This window comes from Rhinatrema bivittatum, chromosome 3 (genome assembly GCF_901001135.1).
Source record: "Rhinatrema bivittatum chromosome 3, aRhiBiv1.1, whole genome shotgun sequence".
NCBI lineage: Eukaryota > Metazoa > Chordata > Amphibia > Gymnophiona > Rhinatrematidae > Rhinatrema > Rhinatrema bivittatum.
The window spans coordinates 275,741,221-275,751,613 of NC_042617.1; the positions used below are offsets into that span (position 1 = coordinate 275,741,221).

The 10,393-nt window shown below is 46.9% G+C and overlaps 1 protein-coding gene across 4 annotated transcripts in view; it reads left to right on the forward strand.

The window, feature by feature from the left end:
- The window catches only part of WDR61 (WD repeat domain 61), a 43,208-nt gene extending 42,501 nt beyond the window's left edge, over window positions 1–707 (forward strand). For all 4 annotated transcript variants that reach the window (XM_029594697.1, XM_029594700.1, XM_029594698.1 and 1 more), the window contains one exon: window positions 354–707. In XM_029594697.1, coding sequence (XP_029450557.1) covers window positions 354–443 — 90 coding nt within the window. In that variant the 3' untranslated portion in view covers window positions 444–707. The remainder of the gene's footprint in view (window positions 1–353) is intronic.
- The last annotated feature ends 9,686 nt before the right edge of the window (window positions 708–10,393 follow it).

Consider the following 10,393-nt stretch of genomic DNA (forward strand, 5'->3'; position numbering starts at 1 on the left):
ATTCTGCTCTTTCACAAGTAGATATAGTGTTCAAGGTGGATTTCAAATATTGCAATAACATGCATAAAATCAGTGAGACATAAAACCAACATACATACAGACATGATCAATAGCTCAGTGCGCTTAAAACATCAAGCTTAATAATTACTGCTAAAGGATATAATTTTCCCATAGTAGAAGCTGGCATTCTAACATGAAAACAAGCTGGGGTGGCATCTCCTCTGACACAGGTTTTTTCTCCAGTATGATGATCTTCTGTAACTAGGGCTAAAATCTTTTTCTGCTAGTCTGAATTCAAGCTGGATAGAGCTGTCTTTGTGGATACAATATAATTGTTGTATTTCTCTCCACAGGTCTGGGGTGTTCAGTACAATGGAAATGGTTCCAAGATTGTTTCTGTTGGAGATGACCAGGAAATCCATGTCTATGATTGCCCGATATAAAACTCAGCCCATAATTGTCAGCCTATTCAAGAGGAGCAAGCTGTCTAAGTCACATGCTGTTCTACCTTTTTAATGTGATATCTTTGGAGTCTTCATGCAACAGAAGTGAATGTACATTCTAATGGCAGATGTACAGATTCTACATTTGAACTGGATTTCCTTCAAAAGAATAATTTTCATTTTTGTATGCATTTTTTTTTATTTTGTATTTGGTGTAGAGGAAACATTTTAATTTGTGACTAAAGCAATACTCTTTGAAATCTGTCTGGTTTTTTTCTAAATTGCTTTGTAAAATGTGGGTTTCTGTGGGGCCTGGTCAGCATCAAATCTAGTTTGTCAAAGTTGTGGCCTCTGATGCAAAGCCTCTGTGCCATTGGTAGTTAGCTAGTGCATGGAATTGCAGTCCAGTTTGCAAGAGCAAAATTTAAGGATCTTCTAAAGCTGTGGATTGAAATGAAATATCTGAAGGAAGGGACCTAGTGAATCATGAAAACTCATATGTAATATTTTTTTAAATTGAAATGTGTTTATGGGATGACACGATATAAACACATAGAAAAACAGAACATGTACTTAAATGCATCCAGTTTCTTCTCAAGTGTATGTATGTGTATATGTATATATACATATACACATACACATATATATATATATATATATATATATATATATATATATATATATATATATATATAACCCCCCCCACACACACACAAAGCATGACGAGTTCATCATTTACTTACATAGAAGAAAGCTAGAACAACTACAATACAGCGTCTGATAAGATAAGCAGCATACCTAAAGTGCAGGAGGTTAGAAACCAAAACAATTATACAATAAGCACAAATATAAGAAAAAACTTTAAAAAATGAATGAAGGAATAACACCTCCCAAGGGAACATCAAGCCCCAAACTACTGCTCAATCAAGGGTTCTAAGCCATGTTATAAAAGGGCCCCAAGTTGCCTTGAAGATTGGCAATCTGTTATGCTGTAGAGCAGTGAGATGAGCTAATCAATAATATCCATGTAAGCGGTGGGTCACCAGTAAGACAGAAGGAACCTCTGCCCGTTTCCAAAAAGTGAAAAACTCACAATGGGCCACTATGAACACCTGTTGGGAAAACATTGTAAATGCTTATTCAAATTGACCTTTGGAAGGTTAAGCAAAACATGACGGGGATCAACAAGAACCTTCACCTCTACGAGCTGTGAGAGCCACTCTGTAATTTGCTTCCAAAAAGAAACTCTCTTCTCACATTGCTACCATATATGAAAAAAAGTGCCAATGCCACCACAGTTTCTCCAACAAGTATTTGACACATTGGGGAATAAACGATGTAATCGAACTAGCATCAAATACCATCGATATAGTAATTTATAGCAATTCTCTTGTAGGTTAGCTGATATAGAGCATTTGCCAGGATACAAGAAGACAGAAGTCCAGTCCTCCCTATTCAAAGGATGCCCCAAATCTGCGTCCCAATCACGTAATTGTTTAAAGGCTTCAGTTAATCTGCCATTAAGAAGGTTATAGATTTTGGAAATCATGCCACGTAAGGTATCTGCTTGTTGACAATAGGTTTCGAATGAAGATCTGGTCTGGCGTAGGGTATCTGCTCACAGCAAAGAATCTATAAAATGTTTAAGTTGTGCATAAGCTAGGAAATCCACATCCCCCTAGGCTGTATTTATCTGTTAAAGCAGCAGCAGTCAAAAAATCCCTCTGATTAAAAAAATGTTCAATGCAAAAGATACCCAAAGCCAGCCACAGAGCAAATACCTTAGAACACAATCCTGCTGGAAAGGTGGTATTGTGAAAAAGATGAGTAAGATGGAAATAAAAGCCTTTACCAACCAATACTGATCTCCATGGAGACCAAACTCTTATGGTCACTTGTAATGTAAATGGGAAACATGATACTGTAGCAACCCAAAATCCTCTTGGAGAGGCACCTACTAAAGCTTGTTCTAACAGAGCCCATTGCTTTACAGATTTCTTCCTATGTCTATTAATCAGTGCCCTAAATTGGGGGGTGCCAAATACCAAATTAAATTGGGAACTCTAAGACCTCCTCACAACTTGGGTTGAAAAAGAATTAGTAGTGTAAGGGAGATCCAAGATGGCGCTCTAGAGAGAGGGTCTGTGTGCGTCTCTCTCCTTTCTTACCTGGAAATGTTTGTCTATGCCGCACTCTGGGCAAAAACGGAGAGCCCGTGAGAGGCTGAATCTGGATGCCTCCTCACTGGACACTATACGTGGGCCGATGGACGTACACATCCTCCGAGGAATTGGAACACTGAGAGAGGAGTCGCTGAAGGACAGCCGATGGGACGCATCAACATCCGGCATTCTCCTTGACGCAACAACATCTTTGTCCCCGGCGGAGAGAACAGCTCCTGAGAACCCCTGCCGCATGTCTGATGACTAACCTGACCCACCTGAAGCAGCTTTCGGGTCACGCCAGGGAGGGGGCTCTGTGAGGAGTGAAGGAAGCTCCGAACAGCTTGGAGCAACCAGTAGCTACAGGGTTAGATGGAGGAGAAACTCGACGAGGAAAAATTCATGCTGGGAAACGGATTGCTTCCTGGCAGAATGGAACAGATATGGATGAAGGCTCGTTGCAGGAGTTTGAGACGGACCTGGTCCTGATGGTAAGACCAGAGATTTTCTCATTGGAATTCATATGGTTGGCGATTGAGACTCTAAATAAGAACGTTTCTTTACAAATAAGACCTATAGTAAAAAAACTGAGTCAGTTGGAGCCACAAATATTAAAACTGAAAGAAGAATTTGTAGAAAATAAGAAGCAAGTGGACACATTAAAAACAGAAATAGGGGAGGTGAAAAAGCAACATCTTGGAATGGTAAAAGACAACTTATATTTCTTAAGGAAAGTAGAAAATACGGAAAATCAAATGAGAAGCATGAACTTGAGGCTAATTAATTTTCCTAAAAATTACTGTTTCTCCTGTAGAAATGTGGACTAAGTATGCAATGGAAAATTTGAAATTGCAACAAGCCACGCTACCTCCTCTATCAAAGATCTATTATCTCCCTATGAGAAAAAATATACCAGTTGAAGGTCGAGAAATGCAAATGTTGTCCCCATTGAACTTATCTGAGATTCGTGAACATCGGCGGAAGAAGAGGCCCAACCAGCAACTTTGATAATTTCTTTCCTGCTGGACTCTGATAGGGATTGGATACTATTTTCGTAATAAAACTAAGTTATTTATGGGTATGAGAGTTCAAGTATTCCCTGATTTTGCCAAAGAAACTCAGCTAAGGAGAAAACAATTCTTAGAGTTAAAATCAGGAGTAGTACAGTTGGGTGCGCATTTTTTTCTCAGATTTCCCTGCAAGTGCCTTGTTAAATTTAAAGAGTTAATTTATACTTTCTTTCAACCGTTCCAGCTGGAAAAGTTTATAAATGATAGTGACTGTGAGATCAGAGAGTAGCCTGATTCCAGAGCATGAGTAACCTCATAAAGGATATACTGTTCAGTTAAATTTTACAATTCTTTTCTAGAGCTTTCTGTAACCTAGTAGTTATTGTTACCTATTTCCTTTGTTTAGTCGTCTCAAAGGGTGAATCTCCTGCACTGTATTGAGGGCTATGGGATGTAATGATGGTATTTATAAGTTTCCTATGAAGTGTAATAGGGATTATTATGTTTTACTATGATACCATTATGCTGTTTTTCTCTTCAATAGTATACATTGTATCATTGAAAAACATCTTAATAAAGAGATAATTAAAAAAAAAAAAAAGAAAAATAATTAGCAGAGCTACCCTCTGTGGACATTTTCTCCAAATAAAATAAAAAAATCATTTTTTTTTTTTAATGCCAAGAACGTAATATTGCAGTTGAGAGAAAAATGGGAAGAGAAGAAAATAAGAGCTTATGCATGAGGAGCAAGATCAGAGCTCTTTCCCCCTCGATTGCTTTAGTTAGTGTTTGCCTCTGCCTCGAACAATGCCTCATACTAAACGTAAGGTAAAACTCCATGAGAACTTACCTGTTCCTGTTAATATGGAATCAAATCAACAGAAGATTGAGAGTTTCTTTTCCTCCGTGCTGATATTGCTGGGAGCGAGGGCCGCTGCGGGAGTTGGCATGGAGCAAACGCCACCCCCGCTGGCTGAGGAGATCTTCCTCAGCCCTGGTGTGCCAGCAACACCGTCCCCTCCCTATGGGCTGATCCCTGGGAGTTCTTTGCCAGCTCCGGCCTCCCTGTTTGGAGCTAGGGGAGTGCCAGTCTTGCAGGGAGAGGAAGTGAAGACCACAGGGGCTGTTTCTGACGCTGCAGCAGCTGTTGGGGGAAATTACCACTGAAGTTTCAACTTTTCTTTTTCCTGGGGAGCTTCCCTTGGCTACTCCGATGACTGATTTGATTGAGGACCCTAACATCCTACTGAGTAAGGGTGGTGCAACTCCGATAATACCAGGAACTTTATTAACCTTGAGAAAACCGGCAGTTATAACACTTGATACAGGATGGAATGTCTATGTATCGACAAACTGTAATTGCTTCTTTGACATAAGTCTCATATGTGCAAAAGCCCAGGGAACCAACTCGAGGGTGGAAGCCATGGATCCCAGAACCTGCAAAAAATCCCAAGCTCTGGGCATCCACAATGCCAGTAGATGGTGGATCTGTGACTGCAATTTGTTCGCTCTCTTGTCCATCAAGAACATGCTCGTATTGAACCGGGCTCGGGTTGAGATGGCTCTTGGCGAAATTCACCACCAGCCCAGTGACTGAAGGAGTTGAATGACCTTCCTGACCGCTGAGTGACAACTGGCCTCCGACTCTGCCCTGATGAGCCAATCATCAAGATAAGGATGTACCAGAACACCCTCGCGCTGCAAGGCCGCCACCACTACTATCATGATCTTGGTGAAGGTTTACGGCGTCGTGACTAGGCCGAAAGAGAAGGGCCTGAAACTGGAAATGTTGACCTAGAATCATGAACCTCAGATAACATTAGTGATCCTGACAAATGGGGATATGAAGATATACCTCCGTTAGATCCAAGGAAGCTAGGAACTCCCAACTGCGAATTGCCGCAATCACCGACCTTAGGGTTTCCATGCAAAATCTTGGGACTTTCAGCGCTGCATTTACTCTTTTTAGGTCCAGAATAGGCTGAAAAGTGCCCCCCTTTTTGGGAACCATGAAATAAACGGAGTACTGCCCGGTGCCCCATTCTTCCAGGAGAACTGGCACCACGGCTTCTAAACCCCGCAACCTGTCCAAGGTCTCCTGAACTGCGCGTCACTTTGCCAACGAACTGCATGGGGAGACCAAAAAGAAGTCGCAGACAGGACGAGCAAATTCTAAAGTGTAACTGTCTCTTATGATCGAGAGGACCCACTGATCCTGAGTGAGACTGGCCCACTCCTCGTAGAAAAGTGCTAGATGCTCCCCTAAGAAGGGAACGACGGAGTGGGCCAGCCTCGCCTCATTGGGAGGATTTTGTCCACAGGGCCTCACTTCTGGTGGGGGGTTCTAAAGGGCCTCCGAGCTCCTCAAAATGTCTGCTCCCAGGACTGACCACAGCCCGCAAACTGCCTCTGTGGGGCTGTTGCCCCCCTCACATGTCTAGGCCTTCCGCCTTCTCGGAAATGGGCCTGTTATGGCCATGGGCCGTGGACGGCCGCAGCAGGCTCAACTCACTGAGTACCTCAGTCTTGGACTGTACCTAACCTCATTCATACTCTCTGCTCCCAGCCGTCTACTCTCTCCAGGACCAGCCACACAGAGGTGCTCCTAAGACCAGCCGGTCCTGGCACCCAAGGGCTCAACCTGTGGGGAACGAGGGCCGGTTCTGGTGAAGTTCCTGTTGCTTCTGTTCCCGGCCAGCCTCGCCTCCCGACGGTGGGGACCTGTGGGGCCCAAACCCTCAGGTAGCGTCAACACCACCTTGGGCCAAGGGTCCATAATTCCTAACAGGGCCTGAGACTGAAAGACTGTCTGGACTTAGGCTTATCCTTTGGCAACTTGTGGACCTTTGTTATGATCGTCGGCCACAGCCACCCATGGCAGGCTCAACTCACGTCATGTCATTCCTGGTTCTCTACCCCCGGTACTCTCATGGCAGTGGCCAGCTGCCACCACTGCGTTTCTTCTTGGTCCCTGCACTCCACGTGGTGGCTGGGATGCCGCCAACCAGCGTTCTGATCCTAGACCTCTAGGCATGCGTGTGCCATCTGTCTGCCCTTTAAAGGGCCAATGGCGGGAACTCCAGGCTCGTCCCAGGCTGATGACATCACTGGCCCGGAGTACTTAAGCTTCACCTCCAGCCACCACTAACCAACCTGGCAACGAGTTCCTTGGTTCCTTCTAGGTGCCCCTTCCTGTTCCACGGACCACTTGTTTGGATCTCTGCGCTTCTTCCGGGTTCCTGCCTCTGTGCTTCCCGCTCAGCGCTACTTCATCTGAACTTTCTCTCAGCACTTCCCGCTCCTCGGGGCCAGGCTCAGTGCCACTTCACCTGGACACTCTCTCTGTGCTTCCCGCTCCGCAGGTCCTGGCTTAGCACTACTTCACCTGGACTTTGTCTCAATGCTTCCCGCTCCTTGGGGCCAGGCTCAGCACCACTCCACCCAGACTCTCTCTCAGCACTTCCCGCTCCGCGGTTCCTGGCTCAGCGCTACTTCATCTGGATTCTCTCAGCGCTTCCTGCTCATCGGGGCCAGGCTCAGTGCCACTTCACCCGGACACTCCCTCAATGCCTCCCGCTCTGCTGGCCCTGGCTCAGCGCTACTTCACCTGGACTCTCTCTAGCGCTTCCCGCTCCTTGGGGCCAGGCTCAGCGCCATCTGACTTGTGAGTCCCTTCCGCAGTGCCCTCTGCTCCTTGGGGACCCCATGGCACTTCTCCTTGTGGATTACTACAATGCCTGTTCTCTTCAAGATTGGGCTCAGCGCAGTACTCCATCTGACTGTGTCTTGGCGCCCCACTCCTCGGGGCACCCCCCCTTCGCTGCTACTTTCCAGACATCAGCTTCAGCGGGTTTCCCGCTCTAGTCCTTGCTCAGCATACTACAGTTCATGTCTCTGCACCTGCACCTCCTCATCCCGAGGCCACTCTCAACGTGGTCCTGCTCTACTCCCTTCAGAGTCGCAGTGGCCTTGCACTCCCTGAGACTCTTTCTTCTCCTCCTCCCTCCAAGAGTGCTTCTGTCTCAAACTGTGTCTATCCTTTTCAACACTGTCTGCACCCACTCGCCTACCCTCTCCGGGACCAGCCACACAGAGGTGCTCCTAAGTCCTGCTGGCCCCGGCACCCAAATGTTCAACCTGCAGGGAACGAGGGTCGGTACAAGCGAAGTTCCAGCTTGCCTCTGTTCCCAGCCAGCCTCACCTCCTGACGGTGGGGACCTGTGGGGCCCAACCCTTCAGGTAGCAACAACCCCACCTCGGGCCAAGGATCCACAATTCCTAACATCTTGTTGTCCCTTGTTTTATCAACTGCTCGAGGTCCTCTCCAAACAAAAGAAGGCCTTTAAATGGCAGGGAACCCAACTGAGATTTGGATGAAACATCTGCCAACCAGTGCCGCAACCACAACAATCTCCTGGCCAACACCACAGAAGCCGAGACGAGGCCTGCACTAAATCATACAATGCGTCAGCTACGTACGCCACTAAGGTCTCCAAGCGCTCCCCAAGACCAGCGTCCACGCTGGGGTTAGCTTGGTCCCCTTGCAGCTGTTGTACCCAACGCAAGCATGCTCATTGCATGAAGCTGGAGCAAATAGTCGCCTGAAGGCTCAAAGCAGAAACCTCAAAGATCTGCTTACAGTCTTGGACATCCTTTAAAGCTGCGGCCCCCGCCATTGGAATAGTCGTCTTCTTGGTGACAGCCGATACCGCAGCATCCACCTTCGGCATAGCAACGAGCTCCAATGTCTGCTTGAGTAAGTGCTTCGACATAGCTTGGCCAACTGAAAGCCCATGGCCGGAGAATTCCACTCTTGGTCCACCATCCTCTGCACAGACCTATGGTAGGGAAAAGACGAGGGAGGACTACAAGTCCCATCCAGAAACGGGTCTGCTCCATCTAGGTCCAAATCTGACTGAGGGAGCTTCAAACTGAGCTCCTCGAGGACCAGCATAATCAAGGGGGTCAATTCCTCCCAACGAAACAAACGAAGAATCTTGGGATCGTCCCCGTGGCATAACAGCCACATCGTCCCCCGGATCTGGATTGACAGCATCCGAGTCCGCACCATCCGGGTCGTCTGTCCCATGATTAGGGGCCAGAACCCCCTCCAAGGGGAGCCCTGTATCCCCAGGAGTCTCCGAGGAGCCTCCGTAACCTCCCATCTCTCCGTCTGAGTGTGGTGGCCCCAGTAAACACTGAACCCAGGGGGCTAAAGTACCTTGCGAACAAACAGAGCCAGACCTAGCTGCCTGAACGGCTGGGGAGGGAGGAGGAGGGGCCATTCCCACCTGCTGAAGTTCTGATCCTTCCTGCTATGCCAAAAAAGCGGGGTGGAACAGTAAAATAAATTCAGGGGAGAAACTGCAGGCTGCAGACCCCATAGCCCAGGCCCCCCCGACCAAGCTAAATCCACCGGCAGCACCTCATCCAGACTCCCTTGCCCCCCACAGGGCCCGGGTGCACTGGGGAAATTTGTGTGGGGAGGGGGAGTCCTTCAGCCCCCCCCCCCCCGGAAACGCTGTCAAGTCTGCCGGGAAGCCTAAAATGGCCACTGTTCCCATGCTGGCCGAGGTAGAAGGGCCAAGACAGGAAACACCGTCCCCAGCAGCAACAATATGGGTGGCGGAAGGAGGCCCGACGCGCCAGCGTTTCATGGGTGGAGGGGAAAAAGAAGGCCCTTCACCACCTGATACACACGCCGAGCAGAGAAAGAGACGGCTGAGGCAGGCAGGAATGCCACACGCATGGCAGGCCCAACCGCGAACCATAGCACGCGGCTAACCCCAGAGCACTAGACCATCCCCTGAAAAATGCTGCCCCGATAGTGAAAACACTGCCCATAGACCCCAGGAGAGACTTACCACCTCACTGCAGCTGCTTCCTGCTCAAGGTAGACCTGAGAAACTCTTTTTTTTTTTTTTTTTTTTTTTTTTTTTATAAACTTTACCAAAAATAACAGGGCCTCTGCTCTCCTAAGGCCGAGGGGAGCTGTCCAGCTTCAGCGCAGCCTGAAGGCAAGGAGAGATGGCCCTAAAAGCAAAAAGCAGCTGTCCCAAGCTGAAAAGCCACCTAGGCAGCCTCATGAAGGGAGGGATCTGGACCATCAAATTTGCACCTCACTGATGGGAGCCGGAGCGAGCATACAAAAAGGTCACCGACCTCCAGCTCGTTTACCTCAACCAAACAGGGAAGGGCTCCCCCAGGGAACCTAAACTCTGGGAGAAATGCTCCTAAGGAAAAGGAAAAAGACTAAAAAATCACCAGAAACTGCAGGTGAATACAGAAGCCACCATCTGCTGGAAACAGAGAAATATTGAGAAACTGCAGGTGCCACCAGTCCTTATCAAGCAGTGTCAGTTAAACTTTCTCTGTCTCCATCTGCTGGCACGGATACATATTATTAATATGATTTTACTATTACAATTGATGTTTTATACTTCTTGATTTATTAGTTATTTTATGAGAAATTGTGATGTTTCTGTTTTTCCATTATTGCACTGCATGTGTAGAGTTGCATTTCCAGTTCATTTCTTGTCATCTGTTTTTACTTATACTATGATCTCTTTATTCTGTTTTTGGCAAGTGTCTGACTCTGCATGTGTGACTGAGGTGAGGTAGCTGGCATGCTAGCATGTAGCTTTTGTGTAAAAATGTATTGCAGCTTGATTTGTTCTTTTCCATAATAGGAAGTGTATTGGTGTTTTAGGGTCTGGTGTAATATTTGTAGTGTTGCCTTTTTATGAGTAAGGTTGTTACTGTTTGAGTGCTGGCAGTT